The sequence below is a fragment of the Patagioenas fasciata genome, chromosome 15 (assembly GCF_037038585.1).
Source record: "Patagioenas fasciata isolate bPatFas1 chromosome 15, bPatFas1.hap1, whole genome shotgun sequence".
NCBI lineage: Eukaryota > Metazoa > Chordata > Aves > Columbiformes > Columbidae > Patagioenas > Patagioenas fasciata.
The window spans coordinates 3,380,236-3,406,291 of NC_092534.1; the positions used below are offsets into that span (position 1 = coordinate 3,380,236).

Consider the following 26,056-nt stretch of genomic DNA (forward strand, 5'->3'; position numbering starts at 1 on the left):
GGGGGAGGCAGGGACACAATGCGAGCGGTCACCCCGCGGGGCCGGGGCCGGAGCCGGCACACGCTGCCGCCCCGCCCGCCCTCCCCTCCCGCTTCGCCGGGGACTGACCCCTGCAGGGATGCGGCCGAGCAGCGCGGAGCTCATCGCTGGGTGGGTTTGTCTTTGCCCATCCCCGCACCCGCGGTGTGAGATCCCCTTGCACAGCCGGAGCCACTCGGGCAAGCCGGAGTTGGTAAAATCGCTCACTGCCAGGGCATGGCAGTGTCTGTGTCTGCTGCAGCACTGAGCACAGCTCCTGGCCAGAGCAGCTGTCGGGCTTTGTTGGGCTCTGTCAGCCTTTGTTGGGCCTTTCTGGGCTCTGTTGGGCCCTGTCGGGCCTTGTCGATGCCTTTCAGGCTCTATCGCGCTCTGTTGGGCCCTGTCAGAGGCTGTCGAGCTCTATCAGACCCTGTCGGGCTCTGTCAGGCATAGCAGCGTTCTGTCGGGCCTTCTCGGGCTCTCTCAAGCCCTGCGGCGCCCTCTTGGACTCTGTTGGGCCCCGTCGGTCTTTGTCGGGCTCTGCCAAGCTCTGTCAGGCTCTGTTGGGCTCTGTTGAGCTCTGTTCAGCTTTGTTGGGCCCTATTGGGCCCTGTTGGACTCTTGGGCTTTGTCGGGCTCTGTCAGGCTCTGTGGGGCCATGTCAGGCCTTGTCAGGCTTTGTTGGCTCTTTCGGGCCCTGTCAAGCTCTGTCGGGATTTGTCAGGCCCTGTCAGGGTTTGTTGGACTCTGTTTTGTGGCTAACATGAGTCAGCTTTGACCAAAACAATTTTGATAAAAAGAAAAACCTTTTATGAACTGTTTATATAATTGTAAATATTTTTTTTAATGAGTTGTTTGGCAATACAAAAACTATGTCTTAACCTTAAAAAATAGGTTTTCTGGTAACTTTTTGGCTACTTAAGATTTCCATTTGTTTCATGGATGAGAATGTAGGAAGGACCGGCTGACCAGGAGAGAGGAAAAAATAAAAAGGGCTTTTTTGGTATAATGACTTCTGGCCATCCAGCTTCACACTTCTGGTTGTGGAGAATCTCTGCTGAGCTCCCGCAGCGCTCAGCATCACGCACGGGGATGCAAAGGGGCCAGAAAGCAGCTGGTTTTGGGCCAGAAAGACAAAGTTTCTGTTCCTGGACTTGAAAACAGGCTCATGCAGCTTATTTGGGGCTCAGAAACAGATTGAGTTGTGTGGCTTTGGGCTCAGAAATAGAAATTAAATCCTGCATTTTTGGGACTGGAAAACAGGCTCAGCAGCTGGGGTTTAGGCTCAGAAATGGACACTAAGTGAGCTGGTTTGGGGAACAAAAGCAGAAGTTTATACTGCTTAGAATAGTTGTTAACTAATTAATCATACAAACTCAGTAATATTTATACAATGTACAAATATGATGTTTAATCCCAATACTCAGTTTTTCACAGCAATTGGTTTACAACCTTGTCAAATGCCCAGACTGTTGGAAACAGCTGGAGCTTGTCAGGAGAATTATAGAATCATTTTGTCTGGAAGGGACCCTCAAGATCATCGAGTTCAACCACAACCCACCCCTGGCACTGCCCCATGTCCTGAGAACCTCATGTCCGTCTGTCCAACCCTCCAGGGATGGTGACTCCAGCACTGCCCTGGGCAGCCTGTTCAATGCCCCACAGCCCTTTGGGGAAGAAATTGTTCCCCAGATGCATGGGCTGCAGCTTCTCCAGGAGAATGCTGTTGGATACCGTGTCAAAGGCTTTGCTGAAGTCTAAGTAATTCTTTAATAAAGGTATTTGAGAAGTCCCTTGGAAAGCAAAAAGAAGGAAAGAGGAAAAGCTTGAATCTGAACATTTTCCTCTGTGATTACTGTGATTTAATTCATTTTCCAATAAAACAAGAAATCTCAGTAAAACAGGGGGAAAGACAAAAGGTCTGTTTTGAGACTTTTTGTAGTAACTTTTTCTTCCCTTTGCCCAAGCTGAACTGTCCCCATCCCACTTGCAGCATAACTTCACCCATTTCATCTGCAGATGATCTTTTTGCATATTCCAGAGATGAAGGTGCTGTATAACTCTAAGAGTTTAACAGTGCTAAACTTTAACCCTTTGCTATGTGCATGAACATGTAGTAAAATAAGGGCTTTGTTTCCCCCATCCATGGACAAATGGTAGAATGTTTTTTCTTTCTAAGTGATCTTTTTTTTCTGAATTTATTCCAAATACTGTGTGCCCACATATGTAGTGCTCTCTAATTGGAGCTCGATAGATGTGACTGAGGAATGTGCTTCCCAGACAAGTTTTTGTTTTTAAATAATAGATTCTTCAAGTGCTCTAAGCAAGTTGAAGAATCAAGAGGGTACAGTGACAGGTGGAACAGCAAAAATAGGCTCATCCTGTTGCTTGTGTCAGGTATTTTTTTATGATTTCAGACACCGTGGGCAACCTTCCAGCATTTCATACATGCACCCATAAAAGTTTAACTGTGGTTTTTAAATTATTCTTTTTTACTAGAAATCTTCTGAGATATAGTAGAAGAATTTCATAATTCCACAGAATCTTGTTCTGGTTTTTAAGGAATATGGTTTCCGTCCGTTTCTTTTGGCTAGGTGGTGGTGGCACAGGACCATAGATTCAGGTTTGCAGTCACAAATAGAAAGTGGCCAGGAATGAACACAGGTTGCAGAGGGGCCTGAAAGTGATATGAGGAGAAATAGAAAGGAGGAAAGGGATTGAGATAGAAAGCTTATTTGCAAATGAAGACTTGGAGGTGAATGAATATGCTCCTTAATTTTATAACATTGGTAATGATTTGGGTTTCAATTTGGGGGACATGTAAAGATAGCTATTGTTTTTTAATAGTGTGACACACTGAAGTAATGAGATACTCTTCCTGCAGAGAACAGGAATAATTCTCCCTTGCCAAAATATGCTGCCTCACCAAAACCCAACAACAGCTACAAGTTCAAGTGTGAACCTCCAGAGAGCTGTGAAAAGGTAAAAGTCTTTGGGGAAAGCTTTACTACAGAAGAAAAAACATTCAACATTCAGAGTTACTCATTGGTTTATTGATTTTTGTCTCAGATCAAAATTATTAGTCCAGTCACTAAAGTCATGCTAACACCCTGATTGCTGTTGTCTTGTATGACATGTGTATGTATTTTATTGCTGGAAATTTGTGTTAAAATCAAAATCTTGAGAGACTTTTTTTCAAAACCAGCATAACTGGAGAGGACTGTCTGTTACCTGGCAGATAGCGGGGGAGGAACTCAATCAGATGCAGAGAGGTAATGAGAAGCTGTAATGCAGGTGTATCAGCTCATCTCTGTCACAGCTTTACAAGGACAGCAGTAACTAGACTCTGAAAACTGTGCTGTCTTCAGCTGCATCTATGTAATTGGGAAACTTTTAGTGACAGAGCAGTGAATTTGACACTGACTGTTTGATGCTTTGGTTATTCTGAAAAAGACAGCTTTTGCCATTTGGGAATATTCTGGGAGTTATCATCATTATTATCATGATTATAATTTTCTACCCTTATGTCACTTGGATGCAAGAATCTTAACCTATAGTTAAAAATCCCATTTCACCCTACAAGGAGTGTAATTTGGTTGTAATTCTTTTATGCCTATATTATCTCAACAATGCCATCTAGTGTAAGTAGTAACTAAACAAAAATATAGCTGCCTTTTTGTATTTCCCATCTCTGATCTCTGCAAGTGGATTTTGAGAGGTCTCTGTGGCCTCCCCATAGCGATGTGGAATGGGTTACAGTAACTTATGTTACCCGTCTCTGGCTTAGAGTGTGTAAGTTATGTTGCCAACAGGTTAGAGATTCTTCACTTGCTCCAAGAACATATTCTATTGTAATTTGACTTTGGTTTTGGAAACAAGAAAAACAAAGTCATATCCACTGCCAATTTTTTTTGCCTCAGGCCTAACATCTTGTTGCTTGTTGAGCTTTATTCAGTGGCACAGCAACAATTCCTTGCTGAAGTCTTATCTGTTCTCTCCCTGCTATCTCTGAAATGCTGATGTCTCCACAGTAACTCCCTGACAGTGATGTCCGTGTTTCCTTGCTGAGTACCTGACAGCTTCTCTGTGAAACGGAAAGAGTGAAGGAGAACGCATGGGAAGTCACCAGTGACTTGTAGTTACCGAGGCCAGTGCTGGAGGGTGGCCTTTAAGTATGTGGATTTCCCTTTGACTCCTCGTGCACACACATGTACAACCCACATCGGTCTGCAGCTTTTATCTGGATGGTCTGAGGCAGGACTGGTATTTGTAAGAATCTTTTTTTTATGGACAGACCTGTTCTCATCTGGAACTGATGCGCATTGAGACGTATCTCCAAAGCGAAGCTTGTGTGTCATTGTCACTTGTTCTCACAAAATGAACATAACCTGCAAAAAACACCTTTGACATAAAAGCATCCGAACCCTTGCGAATGTCAGGACACTGCTTTCTCTGTGTAATTCCATAGTTTCAGTGTGTGCCCCCCATCACATGTCATTGCCTAAAGATGTTGTTATGGCTTCGACACAAATCAGGTTGGTGTGTATTAAAACAGATGTTTGCGCTTAGAAAAGGTAACAGAAGGTATGGCTTTCCTGACTGAGGGCAGTGAGAAGCACTGGGGAACCATTGGTTTTCTGAACCTGGGTATGCAGGAAAACAAAATGACCGCTTATTGCAAGATGTTCCTGTGTATTTTCTTGACATGAATTTCTGAGTGCTCAGCAATGCTGAAAATCAGTCCTGCTCTTAGCATTTTGTTGACACGAAGAATGACCTAGATGCGTTGTTCTGAAACTGTTGCTTTGCACATCGGGAGACAATGTGAACTCTTGCCCTGCAGAGCCTGACAGGGCACGGCAGAGCCTGACAGGCCTCAACAAGGCTTGACAGGGCCCAAAAGAGCTAGACAAGGCCCAACAAAGCCCGATAGAGCCTGACAGGTCCTGACAGAGTCCAACAGGGCCTGATAGTCCGAAAGAGCCCAAGAGAGCCCCACAGGGCTTGACAGGGACCGACAACGCCTGACAAGTCTCGACAGGGCCTGACAGAGTTTGACAGGGCCTGACAGAGCCCAACAAAGCCTGACTGGGCCCAACAGATCCTGACAGAGCCTGACAAAGCACGATAGAACCTCTTTGCAGCTGATCCGCGGGCTGCACTCGGGCAGTGCGGTTCTGTTCCTTGGCTGGTTCATTCTATTATGTGTCAGGGCCTCCTGTATTGAGGAAGCAGTAGGTCGCGGAGGAGTTGCTTGTCACTCACTTTTCATCCTCATTGTCTTGTTCTCTGTGCAAGGATGGCACTATGTATAATCCGGAGTGTGCAACAGGTTGGAAGGTTGTTAGTAGGTGAGTGGTTCATTTGCAGGGCATCATGTAGAACTGAAGTTTACTCAGCACGTTTCCACACTTAAAAGAGCTCCTGTGCCCTTCTTTTCTTGTTTGCAGGGTATTTTGTTGTTGCCTGTCAATTTACTGATTGCCAGGACTTCAAGCCCGTAGTTATCCTTTTCCATCCAATCTGTTGAAGCTTTGGATGTTTTAATCTTGTTTTCGAATTCCCATAGCCAGCTTTTGGCAGAAAAAGTATCTAGCAAAGAAAACCAGGAGATCTGCTCACATTCAATGGAATATTGAAATGCATTGAATGTGTTAGCGTGCCCAAACTAAGGAGTACTGTGAACGTACCAAGATAAACAGTCAAAGCTTTTTTTTTTTCAGTTGAACCGCACCAAGAGATACTGAAATCTAGCAGCATTTTCTCTTGTATTCAAATGTTAATTAGCACGTTTTTATTTCGAAGAAATACTGATGAACAGAATCCAGCTAAATGTAAGAGCACTTGGTGTTAGTTCTGTGGCGTTATGTCCGTTCCTCAACCACATCGTGGCTATTGTTGGATTCTGTATTGTCCTCACAAGAGGGCGCTCAAACCCCGTGAAAACAATTCTGCTTGCCGACTGAAGCCGTGGCGATTCGGATTCTGCATTTTTTGAAGCGCGGGTTCTGCGGTTTGGTTTGTTGGTTTGTTTGCGGGTGGGTGTTTGTGTGTGTGTGTGAGGATGGCAGTGCAAAACTAGAAGTAGATATGAATTAGACTTTAAGTTTTGAGAGCAAGGGGAAAAATCCCCTTTGGAAAGCAGTTAAAATCTTGAAATGTATAAGATTAGATCAAGAGAAAGACATGCAGTTCCTACCATAACTCCAGGTACCTGTAAGTACCTATAATCAGCCTTCTTCTATTTTTGTAACTGTAGAGATGTAATAGTTCCATTTTAATCCAAACTGGCATGTGTCATGTCTCATCTGACTAGCCCAGCTACTAAAAACAGCCTCATCCTTCTGAGGCACAGAGGAAGAAAACATGCGGCTTCTCTAGTTAGACAAAAAGCGTCATTCACTTACAAAAAGACAGAATGTGTCCAGGGACCTCATAATTTCTTTGCTTCAGGAGTGGAGATTCTGTCTCTGCGCGGGAGCTGGTGTGTGCCTTGGTGTGGTGTCAGCGCTCAGCTCTGCTCTGGTGGTGGAAACGCTGCCTTCGTGTTAACCAGCTTCTTTGCATTTCTACGGTATAGAATTAGTGGTATGTAATACTGGTTCTTCTGGTCCCCAGACATAACACGTTTCTTTCCTCTTGCTGTTTTCTTTCCTGGACTCACAGATAAAAGGAGCCAGGAATTGCCTGCCAGCACACGCCTGATATTCTGGACAAAAAGAAGTCTCCCTTATCTCAATGTGATATAGCCAAAACATAAAAATAAATAAATACAAATCAGGATAGAAATAACTTAAGTGAGTAGTAAAAGCGTTTATCCAATTGCAAAAGTTAATCAGTAGCTGTGGGGTTGTTTTAGTTCTCTGTCCCCATTACTTCACATTTGTTGGCTTTTAAATTTCAGAGCTCTTTCATCACATAGTCATTTAGTAGTGTCTTTCTACAACTCTTCTGAGTCAGACATAGTTTCAATGATTCCCAATAACCCTTGCAAATGTTCTTCACCTTTCTCTCCCTTTTCTAAAGTGTTTATAGAAATGTTGAACTATGTGAGCAGCAGTACACATCCTGGCTGGCTGTCTTTGTGGAAAACCAATCATTTCTACCCATAGTTTTCTCTTTTCTGCTAATCTAGAAAAGGACCTTCCCTGTTATTCCTTATAACCTTAGTTTCTTCCAGTGTGCTTGGTAACTTCTTGTGGGCTTTTGGGGAATTCCATATGCTGCATTGAGTAGATCAGACGTCTGCACACTTGCTCCTTCCTTCAGAGAACCACGATAGACTTGAGGGATGGTTCAGTAATAAATCCATGCTGGCTGCTTTCCAATAAAAATTACTCACCTGAAGATCTCTATTCATTCTTAAAGTTTCTGTGAACTTACTGATCTGTAATTATTGATATTCTTGGCAGGTCTGTTATTTGTTTGATTTAATTGACATCGCACATCACTTTCTATTCTGCTGATGTAGAGACCAAGCAAAAAATAGGCTATGCTACAATTAAAGATTTTTGTATTGCTAGATATGAGTTTCATTAGGAGATGGTACTCATGACCCTTCACTACTGACATCCTTAGGTTTGTTCCAGAACTTTTCCTACAGACACTGGCTTTGAGATAGATCCTGAAAATTGTTTCATGGAAAGAAGAACTCCAGTCTAGCAACACCAACACTCCTCATGTGTCTTTAAACTATCCTTGTGTCACATTCTGATACTTTATCCTCCCACTTTATACAGCAGCAAGGCAAATCCTGTTCAACTGATTATTCCTAACTGCCTGTGTGAAAGCAATTAACCGTAACCCCATGCAGATGGTTACATGGAAGCAGCTGTAGGTCCTTAACAGCTTGGACGTAGGTGCCACATCAGCCATATGCAGGTGCTGGTGCTGCAGCAGTTACTGGTTGTTTGGAGGTTCTTACATGCAATGGAGTGGGAGTCGCTGCCACCGAGCTCCTCTCAGCGCACTTGTGTTCAAAACTGGGAACCTCTTACGTTGAAAGGTCTCTTCTGTAAGACGAATATCGCTTGCTGGAGCAAGATTCCTTGTGAGTTGCTGGCACCTGGAAGTGATCAGTTTTGTTAAAACGAGCAGAGTGGTTGGTATTAGCAAATGGATCTCTCCATTCTGACAGAAGAACAGGAAAAATTGTGTGGTACTTGAGAAAAGAAATACGGCATTTTAGACATTCTTCTCATGTATAATTGCAGACTGTAACAGGGAGGAAATTTTAACTATGATCATTAAAAGGACACTAATTAACCAGGTTAATGATCAGGCATATAGCATTAGTATATATTCTTCCCACTACATTTTTCTCTTACTGAAAAAGCACTTTCTAAAGATGTCTCATGGAATCATCTTATTCTTCATGGTCTGGAAGTCTCAGGCTGCTGTGAGTGTACAACAGGGCTGGCAGTCAGAATCAGAATCCACCTCATTCTATTAACGTTTCTCCTCCCATCTTTCCAGAGGTGGTTACACAAGGAAGAAAGGACCTTCCAGTAAACCAGACACTTTTACTTGAAATATAACCCAACTGAAAAACTACTCAGAACTAATCTGACTTTCACATTGTATGCATCCCTTAGACACCTCCTGGTTTTCTCTTCCTCTGACTGAGCTGCCTAGGACAGGGGTTCGTGTAGCTGTGCAGTAAATGAGACAGAGAAACTAATGTGGCTGAAAAATATTTCCCTGGGCTATTTTTCAGCTGGACCTCATTGTTCCATTGAACCCATCGCCGTGGTGATCACGTAGCACTGAGGGCAGTGTGGAACGAGAAACCAGCAGCTGTGGTAGGTGAACAGCAGGGCTGAGTTCAGGAGGCCTAATTTACATTGCAGTGTCTGAAGCAATGAGGAAAAAACCAAAAATAACTTATGATACAATATTTAGCCAAGCTAGAAATAGACACAATAAAAGCTAGACTGCTACCGGATAGGGTTGGGGAAAGCTTTGTGGAAAGACTCGAAAAGAACTGCAGTTATTCTTGTACTAACCTGTCTTGGTTTTGGCAGACTGAATTCAGGGATGCTTGTCACAGACCAGCATTCTAGTAATAGGTACCACTTATTTACATCAAAGCAGTGCAACATAAGATGTTCAGTTTCAGATTTTATTCTACTAGATGAGCGCATTTATCTGTATCAAAATGTGAAATGAGATACTAAATATTCCAGTTGGTCTGGTATAGCTTCCCTCTGATAGAGAGATATTATGCAACTTGTTTACCCTGGAGATGTTTGCTGCAGGTTTCATCGAGCAATGAAACCACTTGACTGTGAGGCAGTTGCAAAAAACGAGGCTGTCAAGAGCAGCATTTACTTTCTGATAGTAGCTCGCTGAAAGGAGATTTCTTATCACAAAGCTCTTTTCTGTTCATAATTTCTTCATGTGTTTCTCTATGTACGTAGTCAAAATCTTCAGGTTAGATTGTGATATGAGGGGTCAAGTATTTAACTGAGCATTTTCAGGTTGGAAACATCTAACAGTGAATTCTTGAAGACTGTAACAAACTCTTGCTATAGACCACATCTTAATACAGTGCACCTCCTAGATATGACGCTTTGACATCCCATGCTAATTATAATGCTTGATGTCAAAGTGTTCTTGTGTGACCTTTTTTCAAGTTATATCAAATACCATAGAATACAGCAATTTCTTCAGTTTCTATAGTCCCTTTAGCTATTACACTGCATGTTGCAGGATGATAAACAGGCATTTTTTAAGTTTCATAAGTTGTGAGAAGACCATCTTTCAGACCCCAAAGTAGCATTTTCTTTGCATGGGAAGAAAGGTAACACCCAACATTCCATTCCTCACATTGAGGACAGGAATTGTTTTATTCCTGACTTTAACATTAGTGGCACTAACGTTACTGGTCTGAGCTGCAGGACCAACAAAACCTTGAATCTCTGTCTACTGGATTCAAATGCTTTTTGGATATACGCAGGCTGACGAGGAGCCTCAAGATCTGCTCACCTTAAGGAATTTGCTGCCATTGTTGACCTAAAAGAAGAAGTGCACTATGTCCTGGATCAAAATCAGTCACTTGTTGGGTCTACACTGGGTATGGTAGCCACTATACAAGTGCTTGAAATAAGAAAAATAAGTTTGCAGGTAAGCTTATGAATGGAAAACATAATGCCATTTTGAAAATGACTGCTTTTAAAGTGAGACTATAGTCAACAGTATGAATCATAATTTCCTGTATTGTAGTTTACTTAGTAGTTAACCAAGCAGTAGAATTGTGTTCTAGATGACATTAGAAACAATTTTCCATATACCCAAAGTCATAGAATCATTTTGGTTAGAAAAAGACCTTTAAGACCATCAAGTCCAGCAGTTAACCCAACACTGCCAAGTCCACCTCTACCCTCATCTCCACCTGTCCAACCCTCCAGGGATGGTGACTCCAGCACTGCCCTGGGCAGCCTGTTCAATGCCCCACAGCCCTTTGGGGAAGAAGTTGTTCCCCACATCCAACCTCAACCTCCCCTGGTGCAACTTGAGGCCGTTTCCTCTGCTCCTGGCGCTTGTTCCTGGGGAGCAGAGCCCGACCCCCCTGGCTCCAAGCTCCTTTCAGGCAGTTCAGAGATCAGAAGGTCTCCCCTCAGCTCCTGTTCTCCAGCTGAACCCCCCAGGTCCCTCAGCCGCTCCCATCACACCTGTGCTCCAGCCCCTCACCAGCTCCGTTCCCTTCTCTGAACCCTGAGGGTGCACTCGATCCCCTCATCCAGATGGAATGATTTGCTTTAAAATAAGTGAACCTCATACTTTGTGATACTTGACTGCCTGATGCATTGAAGGAATTAGTAAAATCTAAACTAATTTGCCTGTGGGAAAAAGAAAGTTATGATGCATCTAACATATTTTATATTGCAGAAGACATCTATATATTAACAGTAGTGTTGATGTTTGCTCAGCTGTTCTGTATACTAAAATACCAGCAGAGACTAGCCCTTCCTCTTGTCCTCTGAAACCAACCTATAAATTGTTTTATGTTTATTTTGAGAAATCTGTGTGTTTTCAAGGTAGAGCCCTAAAGTGGGTTTACCCCAATTTGTCAATACTCAGTTACCTGGCTGAATTGGAGCAGGGAAAAACAAACAAATTAACAAAAACCAACCAAACCAACACAACAGTTGCGGTTTATTTGCAAGTTATTGAATAAGACACAGATAATTCCTGATGCCATTTGTCTACTGAGTTAACACACAAAAACTCCTCAGGAATTCTCTCTCCATAAAGAAAAGGACAAAATGAAGAGGATTATTTGGATTATTTAGTTTAGGAAATTTAAGTGAAAATGCACTAAACCTTAGTACGCTTCTCAAGATCCTTTTGTAATCTTAAATGCAAATGCATATGCGATTTATTTGCAAGTTATTGAATAAGACACAGTATACCTAACCACATAGAACCTGTCCTGAGGATGTGCAAAAGTGAGTCTACCTTCAGAAAATGCAGGGTTTTCTAATGTTAGCAGTGTAAGTAAATGTGGATTAAATTCAGGTGAACATGGTATTAAATTGTTGAAGAAGGTATATCAATATAATTCTTATAGCATTAATTCCATTTCAATTTTGCCATAGATCTGTAAGTACAGAGGTATGTACAACATAAGAACAGATAGCTATGTTCGTATTAAGGATCCCATCCAGCCCAGTGTCCTGTCGCCAGCCCAGCCCCGCAGATAAACACTCTGGATGCTCAGGAAAAATTAAGATCAGAGTGAGGAGATAAACATTTCCTTCCCCTTTCTGCTCCCAGTACGTTCTGTCTCAAACTGTTTCCAGGTCACAGGATTTCCTGTGCACGATGAGGGTTTCTCTACTGAGTAATGCTCAGAATATTTCTATTCCAAGTCATTTGAACTTCTGGAAAAGTTTTGCTTCTAAGAGTTTTTGTGTGTTAACTCAGTAGACAAACCGCATCAGGATGTAGCTTATAATAAAATTTATTAATATTAGGATATAGTTTGCTTTTGCATTTTAAGGGTTCCAAGTTTTAGTTGTCATGAAGACCGGTCCTCTACTGCAGATTAACTACAATAAATAATCAAACTCTTCTCCATTTCATTTTCTAGGGTGTCTTGCTGCTCTGTTATGCACAGTGGTGTGGATTCTGTGCTTCTCTTGTACACATCTATATTCCACTTGCTTGGCTTTTGCATCCAGGTAATTTCACTGTGGCAAGGTAAAAAAGATTCTAATGTCATCCTTCTAGAATAGTGTAAGTTCATTGAGGTCATCTGCCTGGAAAATAATTAGTATTTTTTTTTCTCTCTCTAATCTTGCAATAGTAGATGTGAATGTCATCGTCTGCATGTTTCTTTGAATGCGTTAGTTTTCCTCTGTATAAATTTGGTGGTTTTCAATCTCACTGCAATAGTTGTGCAGTTTAATTAAAATGAATTTTTAAACAGTGCATTTAACCTTGAAGCTTCCGAATTTCAGGAATGCAACAGCAACAGGAAATAATTTTTACCCCTATCTGTGATAATTTGTAGCGAATAATTCCATCCTGTAGTACAGTATTTGAGAAGCTGTTGTTGTGGGTTAACCCCGGGGGGCAGCTGAGCCCTATGGAGCACAGGGACAAACAGGCAGCCCCGATGCTGCGGAAACACTTCCAGCAATAACCAAATAACCAATAACCAAAGCATTCCTGCCTTATCAACACTATTGTCATCACAAATCTTAGACGTAGCACCATAGAAGCTACTATGAAGAAAATTATCCCAGCCAAAACAAGTTTATGGATATATATATATATATACAAGTGCCTAATATATATATAAAAGACATGTTTTGGTTTGACATGTCCAGGGTTTTTAATGTTTCAGTGCAACCTACACTTTCTTATTCATGTATTTGATAATAACATCAATGCTTACAGCATCTGCTCTGATTGCATCCTTGTTTTATTCTGACTGAACTCGTAGTACCAGTAGCAGTAGAGCAGTTGTATATTAGTTTTGGCTACAAAGGTGTTTCATATGAAGGCTTTCTGTGCAGCTCCATATGCATTTGCCTTATGAGACAATTTTTGCAAATTAACTCTATTCCAAATGTCTTTCCACCACACAGTTATTTTTTTGTTTGGTTTAAATGGTCTTTTAGGTTTTCTGATACCTGCTGTGTTTTTGATCAAAAAGAATGGATGATGATGTAGTAAAATATTACCATTGTATCATGAGTCAGACTGTTTTTTGCCAAAATCATGTCATGATTCATTAAACTTGGATGTGAGCTGACAATCAGCTGAGAAACTGTAATTGCAGGAGTAACTTGGTTGATCACCAGAAGTCTGCGGGGGAAGAAAAATCTTGTTGCTTATGCTTCCAAAAATAGCTTAATTTTGATGAACAGGAGCCTCATCTGGCTGAAGCTCTCGAATTATTGATAAAATATGGTATGTGTTTTCTACCTGCAATACAATAAATAGTTCTCAATAAATTAAATCAGCATATGTTTATATTCCATATGCTGATGAGCTGGATTCCACAGAAAGGATTTTTGAGGCAACGGTAAGTGGTAACTAACAACTCCCCTGTTCCAGACGCACGGTGTGAGCAGTTCAGGAACGGTGTCACACGTGTGGGGACAGAGGACTGTCTGTCTGTCTGTCCACAGTGTATATTGTGCAGGAGCAGCAGCGGTCAACATTGAGGTCTTAGCCATTATACTTGAATCTGGCTTTCTTGCTTTGGAATGATTTTGGTTTGGGTTTATCCCATATCCTTTTTCTGACTTGCGTAACTTACCTGTGTCTGGATGCACGTAACACAGCATTGATCTTGTTATGAATTTGGCAATCAGATGGGAGAAAACAAAACTTTTCTGCCCTATTTTGATGGCTCCCTGAAGAAAGAGAATCATGCTTCTCACTGCTGAAGACTAAAGATGACACCAAGTGATAAACTATTAGTGGGCTTCCCAGTTAAATGTGCTGAAGCGTAAGCAGCTCTACTGCAACAGTCAGGAGGCAGCAAACTCATGTTATACTGGAACGTGAAAGGATGAAGATGTATCTGGTTCAGAAAGACAAGGTGAAGAGTTAGTTCCTGTCTGGTCCTTAGAGGACACTGTAGGCTCCTATGTTGTGTGACAGAAGGATGCACATGGTCCAAAAAGGGCAATAATTTTAATATTTGACACAGGGGGAGGTTGTGGGTGTCTTTTGATGGTTAGTAGTCTTCAGGAAGAAACTTGGTACTTGTAGGTTTTCCAGCAGCTTGGACTCCTGTCAGGTTCAGACTATCAGCTGCGGCTGCTGCACAAGCTAACAGGCTGAGCTCTTCATATGCTCAGCTTGGATTCAGTCATATAATGAGTCAGGAAAAGAAAACAAAAACACCCACCACCAGAATCTTGTTTATTTTGCTTCCTTGATCACCCCCGTGGCATGAGGACAAAGGAATAAGTAAAAATATTGGGTTTTTTTGACAGCAAAAAGGCCTTGCTGCTAAAAGAGCTCTTTACTGTATAAAAGCCTGTTGTACGTTTTTACTCTTCACAGTACCCTTCTGATCTTGGCACACAGTAAGTTGCTTCTTCTAGGATAAGATATATAGGCTCAAAATAGTCATTTCCCACCAGCTTTATACATCTGGATTTAACTTCTAATAATGTATGCTCTCCTTCAGCTTTTAACATTTGTTAACATTAGTATGCTCTGATCACACCTGCCCAACAGTGATGCTACCATATATACTTCAAGCTCCTAACCCATAATTAGGATACTTAGTAAAATGTGTTTCTTGAAATCTGACAGAAAATTCTGCTCTCAAATACCAGTCCGGTGCAGAGATGCTTACAGCAGCCAGACTGAAATACAGGTTAAAGGGTTCACCAAGAGAAAATAATGTGTCCTTTATCTTTGGTGTGTGAGTTCAGGTTTCTCTTAGCTTCTATGTTAACCATGATGATAAAAACCCCCAAGGTATTGAGTTGGAATTGAACAGCAGATGCTTGGATAAAGTTGTCATTGCTTACCTATCTGAATGTTTTAATAGTAACTTGTTGCATCTTTCTAGGAAGGAACAAAGTATGAAGTTCCCTGAAGACTTTTCAATTAACCTTCCTAATCTTATTTTGCATCACTCAAGCTTTTCTTCATCAGAGCCCTGTACCAAAGAATGCCCCCACAAAGAGACAGTTCTACAGCAAGGACGCATCTCCCACTTAGAGAGAGAAATCCAGAAGCTGAGATCAGAAATTGGTGCCCTTCATCAGGCCTACGACACAGCAGCACAGCTTTCTGAAGCCAGGAGAGAGCAGCAGAAACTACAGCAGCAAAAACATGCACTGGAAAAGCAGCACAACACTCTGCAGCTCCCCAGTGAGCAGCTCCAGGCCACACACGACCGCAAGAATCGGGAATTGCTAGAAATGGCTGAAAAGCTTCAAGAAGTAGCTGATGCATCAGAAAACCTCCTCAAAGAGAATACTTTCCTGAGATTCCTGGTGGCATCGAGGGAAGAAAAGCTACAGAGCAAAGATGAAATTAAAGAATTCCTTCAGTCAGAGCAAACACTTTCTGAAGATAATGCTGTATCAGTTTCAAAAGCTACTGCCGCATTCGAGGAAAAAAGGATTGATAATATCAATACCACAGAGACAGAGCACAGTAGTGGAAACAGGACAGAATGATTGCTTACACAAAGTCAAATGATGCAGTGTTAGGTAGGTATTTATGCAAATTTTATTGAAATTCATTGTAAATAAAGACTTCTTCCCCCACATGAGCTAGAAAAAGAAAAATCAAATGATATATTTTTGTATACTTGAACAAGTTATGATACCCACATCTAAAGAGAAGAGGAATATGGAAAACACTTTCTGCACTTCACTATTGTGCTAACTTGCAAACACCCATCCATTTAAGTGAAAGATGCTGATTTTTAGGGGCAGCCCCTCTGACTAAGGACCAGTTCTTTTTCGCTGGCTTTCTCTTACAGCTGCTAAAAGAGCAATCAGACCTTTGATTTATACTTTGCCATAATTTCAGAAGTTTGCCCTTTATACTGCATTTTCTGTGTTGAATTTATTTTAAAATAGAGATATTTCATCCATGTAATCAGTAAACTTGAATGGACAAAGTCATCTTGCTACAGCTGTTCTGTTCCAGACCTTCAGCACTTGGTATCACTTTTGTACACAACTTATGACTGTCTTGAAACTTGCAAGAGCCATGTGTGAACTGTTCTCTACTGAAATCTAAAGAAAGTCTTACTGAAATAATAATTTTCTCCTTGCTTTGTGAGAGGCCTAGAATACAGCAGTTTAAGTGCATGGGTCTGGCTGTTCATGCAAGTCTCAGGGGACTAGTGCCAGGGAAGAACAGCCCTCAATCAGCTGTACCCATAGTGTACTTGAGAGGCAACAGCAGGAGCCTTTTGCTACTGGCAGCATTAATTTTTGCTTCAAATTATATAGTCTTCAATTAAAAAGACCAACATAGCACTAAAAATGCAAGTCAACATCTTACTGTAGCAGAAAGGGACAAGACTTCACTGACTAGGCCATTATTGTCTTGCATATATTTACAATTCTCAAGCAAGTTTGCTAGGCCTGTGTTACTAAGTAATTCCATATGTACAGGGACAAGAAGCAAATCTATTGCTTCCTATAGAGCTGAAGAACTTGGACTTCATTATTTGTCACTTATTTCAGGGAGCAGATCTACAGTAGCTTTTTTTTTTCCTGCTAGGCAATTAAGTATTTAAAAATGTCAGTAGGCATGAGGAAGCTATGGCTGAAGTTACAGAAAACAGGTGAGTGGCCTCAAAGTATGTGTGCCTACCCTAAGAGTTTTAGAATATGCAAGCTGCCATGGGTGGCTCAGTCGTCTTGTTCCTCTTCCCCAAACCTTTGAGATCCCAAACTCCCCATTTAACACATCTTTGTACAGTTCCCATTGCAGGAAACAAAGGGATGTCTATATCTGGAAGGCCTTTGCTGGCTAAAAAACTTCTACAAACTGACCAGTTTCCCTTCCCCGTATCAACATTTGTTTTTGTAGGAAAGACTGAAACTTAGCTACAAGATACATTAACTTAATTCTATAGCTGGCTGTTTGTAGACTAAAATGCCTTTTTACAACAGGCTGTTAACATACACCCTAACTGTTAAGTACACAAACAGGTGTTCTAGGAAAAAAAATCATATTACTTGCACTTATGCCAGTTTTATTAAGTAACCACTTCTGCAGTTCCAGCATGCAGACCTACAGAAGAGAAGAGCCTGCTCTACTGCCCTGTCAAACCCCTGGAAACCTTCTGGACCATCCCTGAGGGTTCAGTATCCATCATTAGTTCCCAGGTTGGAATCCATCCAAGCAGCAGTTTCCTTGCAGTAGCTACATAGAGAACTCAGTTCTAGCAGCCAAAAGCTTCATCTACCTAGCTGCAACTAGAAGGAAATAATTTCCTTTTCGTAGCTCCTAGCTCCTCCCTCCATGTGTTACTGAAGGCTTATACCTTCTTTTCAGAGAAAGTATTCCGCATCAGTCCAATGAACTGCTAAGAGCAGGAGTTCTAACTTCTCTATGGCTGTGCACTCAAGTTAGTAGCAGAAGGAAGCTTTCACTGCAGATTTGGTTTTGAGGGTCTGGAATCCCACCTACAGTTGTGCTTCAGGAGTCCCCTTGTGAGTTATGTACAGTTGCATGACATTATTCCCATATGCTGTGGAACACAAAGCAAAAAGCTTCTGGCAGCCTATTTACAGTTCACAGTTGTAGAGTAGTTCACATTACAGTAGTAGCTCCATCAAAATAGGCTCAGCTAAACATTCAAGTAACAAAAAAATGCTAGTAGTCTCTTGACACCAATATATCCCTGTGTCCATTGCCAGCAATGGACATTAAGCCAGGTGAATCAGATCCTGTCATAAAGGAATTAGGGTACACAGTTGATGCAAAGTGCAACTTCTCAGTGCATGCAGTTGCAAACAAAGCTTATTCAAGCCTCATCTGGGCATTTTCTGATGAGTAGTGTGCATGTGACCAGGTTCTTCACAGTATAGATTGTTCTGCTGGTTACACACATTATAAACATGGTCCATATACACGTGTTGCTCCAAGTTAGCTGTGTACTTCTGTGCCATTTGGAGTTAGCTTTGCTTTCCTCTCTACGCAAGGTCCTTTAGCAGAGTACTGCACCAGAAGAAAGGGCTCTTTGGTTTCACCTTCACCCACAATGCTTTCCTCATCTTCGGACTGGCTGATCCTCTGCAGACGCAGGTAACACCAGCAGCCCAGTATCAAGGCACCGAGAGCCGCAATAGCAATCAAAATAACAATAACAGTCACCACACCAGTGGTGGGGCTGTGATCCGTAATAGACATGGTCAATGTTTCCAATTGTCAGATTTCTTTAAGGAGATTGTTCTGTCCTCACTATCAGGCTTGCTGCATCTTCAAACTCCTGCAGTGGAAAAAACAGACACTGAATGAAGTTGTGCACTTTTACCATATTCAGCAACATTCTATTCATGGTTGGTAGCCTTCGCAGTGGCGCGTGACCCTCTTGCACTCAGTGCTTTCGGCTTCTCACACTCCTACAGTTCTTATTCATGTTAAGCTATTTATTCAAACTGCCTTTGAAGATGCAAATGAAAGCTAAACTTATTTCAACTCCTGACATGCTTCTCAGGATAGCACATGGTCAGCCTGCTCAGAGGTAACACTTTTTCCTGGGAGCTAGAGGATGAGACAAGACACAGACTGTATAGCAGCAGTACAGTTCAGTATAGACATTTAAAACCTGTACAAATACTAAATCATGGGTGAGCTCTCAAATCCATGACAAAGTAGCAATTCAGCTACCTTTAGTCTTCCAAAAGGAATCCTATGGAAACAGTACATTTGAGTCAGAAGTCTGGCCCTTTTTAAAATTTAGTTTACAAACATCCATCTTACATACTAAGAGTTCCAGGACTGGTAAGCTAATTGCAAAGGTAATTGCAATGCTAATACATTACTATAAACTTGTCCATAACACTGATGTTGACTACATGGTAATTAATTGGTTCTTCATTGACCTGATAAAACACAGATGTTGCTTTACATGCGTTTTTCAAAAGAAGCAGGTAGAGCTAGATTTATTGAAGACTAACAAAACACAAGGGCAAGTTCATTATTTTAAGCTTCTGCTCCTCTTAGTGGCTTTCAGACCACAAAAGCAAGGCAATGTGCTGGGACTGCAGCCAAAATTGGAACAGAGGCAGCAGGCAGGAAAATGGGAGAGAGGAGGAGCTCCAAGACTTCCTGAGGCTGTTGCTGAGTTCTGGCAGGTAAAAAAAAAAAAAAATAAATAGTAAGTATACATCATGTCTCTTGCTACTTTCACTTCCAAACTGACAACACTATTTAAAGGGTCATGTGAGCCTTGCCTTAAATTTCAGTTACTATTTACAAAGTTGGTAGCTTTATGTTCCCCCACTTCAACTGGGCCATAAGACAAAAGTCAGTCATTACCTATTCTTTCCTACTGCCCTAGGCCTTCAACAGGACAGGAACTCGTGGAAGGCTTCAGTAGAGACCAGAGCTGGCTCCCACCTGGGAACATCCCTTATCTGTCTACTGCTCTGGGGATCAGGTCAATACTACGGTTTCAGGTACAGCCCATACAGTCCCCAATGGTTCTAAGGGCAGCTGCAAGTGACAAACAATGTCTGCATTTCCCCTGGCAGGTGCCACAGACTGGCAGTGCAGTGACAGGAGGATCTCCTGGCCACTGTGCCAGTCTGTTGAGGGCCCCATACCTTTGTTGGAAAGGCTCTTCCTCACCATCCTTCTGCAGTGTCTCACCTGTAACAGCAACACCTTCATTCAAACCCCTCAGGAGAAGTCAGTCTTAACTAACCCCGAGTCAGAACCATTAGGTTATTGTGAGCATTATCCACTGCGCTTGAATTCTCACCAGAATTTCAACATGTGAGAGAGTCAAGGCAATTACAATGCATTGTCTTTCCCAACAGAGCTCAAGCTGGAGACTAAAGTTTATTCCTTAACTTGTGGAATGGCAGACCCACTCGCACTGCCACATGTCAGCAAGGACACATCCCCTAAAGAGAAGTCCAGCACAAGTGTCACAAAACTAACTTGCACACACTCCGGCTACATTTCCAGCCCTGTAAATGACAGCAACCAACAACTTGTAGCATACCTGATATAACCAACCAAGTACTGCAGACCCAGTTTTGCCCAAGAAAACAGGCCAAGCCACACCACAAACCTTCAGCAGAGCTGTGTGCCCACTGCAGCTGAAGAGGCATATGATTTTTGTTGTGATCAGCTTGGTTCTGCAGTGCTTACTCAACACAGGGTGATCAGCTGTGGGTGATTACAAGTGACTTTCATGTAGTTTGCTTTCCTCAGGGCACGTCTGAACTGCAGCACCATTTGATCCAGCCACAACAGTACAGCATCAGCACAACAGATGGGTTACCCTGCTTCTCATGCAGGCACTGTGTGTCCACATTAAGCCTTCCACAGCTTGCACAATTGCTAGCAGCAATGGCAACCTACTAGCACTGTGCCTGTGCAGCAGTTTGATGCGGCACATCATAACCTTACATTAGAGCTAAACAGTTACTGTCACCTAGAAAACAGCTTTCAGTACTGGACACTAGCATTGCAAATGCTACCCCGGGCCAGACTTCCAGTGCATAGACAGCATCAGCTATAAAAGGTATGAAACTTTGCACATCGCCATCCTCTGTACCAGGAGAGGTTTTAGACCTCGGCATAACATCTAGCAAGGCACAGACCTTTCCAAGCAGTCTTGAGAAAGAAGTCTGAAAGCAAGAGCTAGATGTTAGGTCTGGCTAACAGAGGACCTACATCTATCTGGACTGTAAGAGAATAATTTCTCCTCCCTCCTTTTTAGCAGCTGCAGACTGCAATGGCCTCGGTTTGACTTGGAAAATACAGGCAGGTCTGTAAGTTCCTATTTGAGGGAGAAACCGGGGTCTCTAAGGCTGCAAGCCTCTGTCCTGAGACAAAGTTTTGTCTTAGGTTCCACGCTGGGCTCTTACCATTCCTTTTCTCTTGGGATCCCAAGGAATACAGCTGAAGTAGGAAGTCCACTGTTGGAAAGGTGCTTCTGAGCAAAGCACACACAGGAGCAGTTCAGCAGAGTTACGAGAGGTAGGAATTTATTGCCATCCTTGTGTGAAGAGCTGCATAGTACTTAATTCTTATTTACTGTCCTTGGACACTTCTGTTTAACACCACAATGACACAATTAATAACACTGCTACTGGTTGCCTGAAGTTGTGAGGCAATTTACCACCTACTTCTACCTTTTGGAAATATCTTGATGTTAAACCATCCAAAGATCAGACCCAAGTCTCCCTCAGGCTCATTTCTCAGCAGGCACCTTGCAGACCCACTTACATTCCATGAGTGGGTGACTTCAGTCACTGGCAACTCCCACACAGCCAGTGCTTCTAGAAGATACGAAATTTTACAGCAGATGCCAGTCAGGGGCATAACTAGAGAGTGTCAAAGTGCACAGCTGGCTAGGAAGAACATGCTAATTCCTTTGGGTATGACAGCTTTGTTTCCTAATCCTCTGCTCTAGCCAGTCAACTCAGCTTAGTCATGACAGCTCCTCCTGGAATAAATTCACAAGTCCTTTACAAAAGGGCAGATTTAACAACTGGGAGATCAACTCTTCTTGTAGAACTCTTGCTCCTAACTTCACACACTATGAAGAATATATCAGACTCATCCTTCCAGTCTAAGAGGTCATTTGTATTTATTACCACCAACTAAAATAGTTCCAAGATAACTGAGATGTTAACAATAGCAGATATAAACAGAGCAGAAAGTTGCAGGACCTGTACTTGAGGCAGGATGTTATACATATATGCTCACTCTGTTTACACTAGAAAGTTAGTTTAGCTGGGCTAGGTTCTCCTGTCTCTCGAGTGATTTTGCTTTGATATGGCACGGTAGAAAGTGTCAGAGATTGACTACTGGGACCTCCAGGATGCAGGAGACTGATTTACTCTTAAACAATTTCCAGTCCAAATCTGAGTGCAACACAGCCACTTACAGATTCCTCTTAAAGAACTTTCTTGGCCAAAGCCATAGGTTTTCATCTTTCAAATTCTTAATGCTTTTTGACTTGATTAAAAATTCAAAGGATCTGCCTCAGTTTGAACTCTGGGACAGGAAAAAAAAAAAAAATGCAACTTCCTTTGGATGCACTGCTCAGTAAATTCCCTTTCTCCAAGCACAGAAATGAGTGTGATCTCACTTCAATACTATCAAGATAATCAGGTTGCATCCAGAAGCCCTTTCTAGCTTCTGTTTGGAAATCTCATCACATCTTCGCACCAGACCATAGTCAATGCTAAGAGATGTAGGAGAAAACAAGCCTACTTATTTTTGGAAAGGTTATTCCATGAACATTCACCTTCTAGAACAAGGACAATAAAATTCAAGGTCACTTTCTCAAAGCACTTCAGTTCTTAATGAGATAAAGTGTAAAGTCATTCCTTCTGCAGACAGACTCACTTCTCCTTCCCCTCCAGGAACATGGAGCCAACACTCTACATAAAGTCAGGTACTAAGCTACTGTACAGACTGGCAGTGGTACAAACAGCTAGTTAATGGTGCAGGATAATAACTGGGGTGGCAGCACTTATTTTATTAGCTCTGGATAGTTTTATTTCAAACACCTGCAGCATTCTGGCACTGAAAGCCTCAGTGTTGTTGCTAGCTCATGCTGCTATTTGTCTGGCTTTAGGTCACTGTATACCTAGAGCTAAAGCTCTCCCGCAGCCTTAATTCCATCCTTAGCACGGTACATTTGCATGTTGTAACTATACTAGTAACAACTACCAGAGAGGCCTTTGGTTTCTGTGTTTTCTCAATGCAGAACTGCAACCTCACCACCCTTTCCACCAGCAACTGATTGAAATCAAGATTAAGTTGTCTCCAGAGTCCACTTCTTGATGGGAGAAATACTGCATTCTGTAGATCCCCTTAAATTGATCTAAAGGGGATTACAACTGGCTTTCAGACTCGCTTTTCCCTTCAAGCATACCTGAGCCAAAACAGCCTCCTACATCAGGTGCAGCACTGAGTGCATTTATCACTTTTACTGTCAGATATTAAAAGCTGTAAATTCCTGATCTTCAAAGGGATTGCTAACACCATCCATATATACTTGGTGGCACTTGAAGTGCTATATCCCTTCCTAACACGCTTGCTATCAAAGCATCTAAGCGTATTTACTCATTAGCAAGATTAGTCAGATTCACTGGTGGGAACTGCAAATAGCCAATCTCGGTTCTTACAGCAATCAAGCAGTGAAAACATCAGCTATAAACCACTTTTCCATAAATAACTGCTTCTTTTCTCTTTTTTTGCCTAATACCAGCTTTTACTCAGAACTTCGTTTGTGAAGTTTTATTATCCAATTCAGAAGCTGTAAGTAACACAGAAAGAGAAAGGCCGTTGAAATTGCAGAAGGCTGCTAGGGGGCAAATTCAATACAAGGCTGGTGTTCATTTCTAAACTAAGTTTTCCATGATTATAGGCATTCTGCTGCTAAGTTTGCTATCATTAATGCCTGCAGACACGTTTCTGAAAAGAAATACTGCTACCATAGACACCAAAGCTATAGGAAGAGGCTTCAAAAGCAAGTCTAGCATAGCTCACCCAAATATACCAAAGTCCTCAAGTAGTTATGTTTAATGTGCAAGTATTAAGTCTTTGGGTTTGGGGGGAAGGTGGGAGGTATACTTTCTATTGCAGTATTTCACCTAAAATAAGTTGAATGGGGCAGGTCAAAGGAAATGAGAATAAAACTGCCAGAGTGGCCTTCAGCTTGAAAAAATAAAGATTTAGTAGTAACAGCTCAGTTAAAAAGCCTCCATGTTAAGATCTTTAAGAGACAAAGTAAAGCAGCTTGTACTACATGCTACTAATTGTGAAAAATGCTTTTTCCTGTACATGCCAGTAAGATCGGCTGTGAGGAATGCTGCATCCTCATTGCAAGAGCATCCTTATTGCAGATGGAAGATGAGGGGAAAACCCCCTGGGGGAATCAGAGCTGTAATTCTGCCACTGGCACACAAGAACATACCCCACCCCCACTACCCAGCCATAGAAACTCAGCCCTTCATAATACAGGAGTGCTCAGCCTTCACCGCTTCCAAAATAAAATAAGTGGGGTCACTGGTATTCTTATTAACAATGTGATTTCAAGAGCTGACAGACCTTCTCAGCAGCACAGCAAGTGGAAAAGGTTTATGCTGTAACTGCCAGTCAGGCAAGCCAGCCAGTTTATGTAGAACTAGAAGCAGGTTTGTGGTGTTGAGACGATATTTGCTTCAAACATAACTGCATGGCTGGCAAAGCATCTGTCACACTCTACCTTTATATTCATCTGTGTCACATCCACATGGAGCTCTAATGAGAGGTCTGTCCTGACAAGATAACAGGGGCACTTCTGACACTGAGTCATCAGAAGTAACATAGCTTAACTCAATGTATTAGAAAAATTGCTGAGATGGCAACATTAAGTTTGCTGATAAAAAATCCTTTTCCTATTTACGCATTGGAGGTAGTTCTCCGAAGGTGTGGTTTGGGGTTTTCTAACGGCTTTGTCTAACAGCAGCTAGATAGCACCCATACATTCCTGATATTCAAGCAGCTTTTATACTCAGCTCAAGTCTTCAAACCACAAGTACTCCAAAAGTCTATTACATACCTGCACTGAGTAGCTCAGGAGCTCAGGCTAAGAGTCGTCTGCTCTAAGTTTCAGAACCAGCTTATGAGAAAAATGAAGGTCACACCGGCTTTGGATCTTGTCTGGCAAGTCTTCCTCCTTGCTCCTCCCCTGTGGAGAGGGATGACTCTGGTCTCTAGATGCTCCATATCCCGAGTCCCTTTTGCTCTTGGCTCCCCAGAGTTACACAACAGTGTCTAACCGTTAGCTCCTGGTACAGGCAGCTGGGGAAAGCAGATCTGATACCAGCTCACCTACCTGCTAATCAAGGCAAGAGTCGTACAAGTTGTTCAGGTCTATTCAAAAGCAAGACCTGACAGATGTCCGCACCTGCATTCCCGTCAGGAAAAGGAAGAGCACGAGACAGCAGGCTACGCTGCGGGTGCTCGGAGGAAGGAACACGAGTCATCCTCCACAACTCGCGTTCCTGTGAACTCCCAAGACCGTCCACATCATGGTCACCTTGCACTTACTCTGCAGCACATCCCCAGCTGCCCGCACCGAGCTCCGCGGCGCTGGGCGGGCGGGACGAGCCCCCGGGCCGAGGGGAGCGCGGCGGTGGCGGCGCGGCCCGTGCCCACCCGACCTGCAGCTGCGGAACCGGGAGGCCCCGCCGTGTGACCGACTGTGTGACTGCGGCGGGAGCCGGGGCCGAGCCCCCGGGCGGGCGGCACGGGCCACTCGGGAGGACGGGGTAGAGCTGCCGGCCGGGCCGGCCCCGGCACCGCCCCAAGTCACCCCCCGGGGCCTGGGGGGAGCCCCGGCTCCGCCGGGGAGCGAGGCAGGGCCGGAACGGAGCCGCCGCCGCCCGGGCGCGGACCCTCCCGCCGCAGACACAAAGAGCCGCTCCGCCGCGGCGGCGCCCGGGAAGGGGCGGCCCCAGCCCAGGGTGGAGGGGAAGCACCCGGGGTCCCTGCGCTGCTCCCGAGGCTCCGGCCCTGCCCCAGCGCGGGATCCTGCCCGAGGCGCGACCCGCGCTCAGCGCCCTGGCTCCCAGCATGGCGGGCCCGCCCCCACCCGAGCTCTCGGGCCCTGCACCGCGCCCGGCCGAGCCTCCCGCCTCCCCCGCTGGAATCGACCCCGCCGCGCTCCCCGCCCCAGGCGCTCACCGGCTGTCACTGCCCCACCACGCTCCAGCCCCCAGCGCACCCACCGCCGCCGCGGGCGCTACAGCTCCTTCCCCGCCCGCGCCGCCTTATATCGGGGGCCGGGCGGCGTCGCGCGGCGGCCAATCGGCGCCCGGCGCGCAGGGCCCGGCCAGCGACAGCTGACGGG

At 43.4% G+C, this 26,056-nt stretch overlaps 2 protein-coding genes across 10 annotated transcripts; one reads left to right on the top strand and one right to left on the bottom strand.

The window, feature by feature from the left end:
- The first annotated feature begins 2 nt into the window (after positions 1-2).
- LOC136108698 (thioredoxin domain-containing protein 11-like) lies at positions 3-16,274 on the top strand. 8 transcript variants are annotated; one of them, XM_071815252.1, is made up of 5 exons: positions 3-150; positions 5,317-8,819; positions 9,977-10,143; positions 12,113-12,222; positions 15,065-16,274. In XM_071815252.1, the coding sequence occupies exons 3-5, from the start codon at positions 10,096-10,098 to the stop codon at positions 15,678-15,680; spliced, it is 774 nt and encodes a 257-aa protein (XP_071671353.1). In that variant the 5' UTR covers positions 3-150; positions 5,317-8,819; positions 9,977-10,095; the 3' UTR covers positions 15,681-16,274. The 8 variants fall into 8 exon arrangements, with proteins under 8 accessions (XP_071671353.1, XP_071671355.1, XP_065706843.2 ...); XM_071815254.1 differs by having other exon boundaries at positions 5,317-5,369; XM_065850771.2 differs by having other exon boundaries at positions 8,735-8,819.
- On the bottom strand, positions 15,710-26,017 carry SNN (stannin). 2 transcript variants are annotated; one of them, XM_065850774.2, is made up of 3 exons: positions 25,891-26,017; positions 24,764-24,892; positions 15,710-18,457 (listed from the first exon to the last, which is right to left on the bottom strand). In XM_065850774.2, the coding sequence occupies exon 3, from the start codon at positions 18,376-18,378 to the stop codon at positions 18,115-18,117; it is 264 nt and encodes an 87-aa protein (XP_065706846.1). In that variant the 5' UTR covers positions 18,379-18,457; positions 24,764-24,892; positions 25,891-26,017; the 3' UTR covers positions 15,710-18,114. The 2 variants fall into 2 exon arrangements, with proteins under 2 accessions (XP_065706846.1, XP_065706847.1); XM_065850775.2 differs by lacking the exon at positions 24,764-24,892 and having other exon boundaries at positions 25,891-26,000.
- Positions 26,018-26,056: the final 39 nt, after the last annotated feature.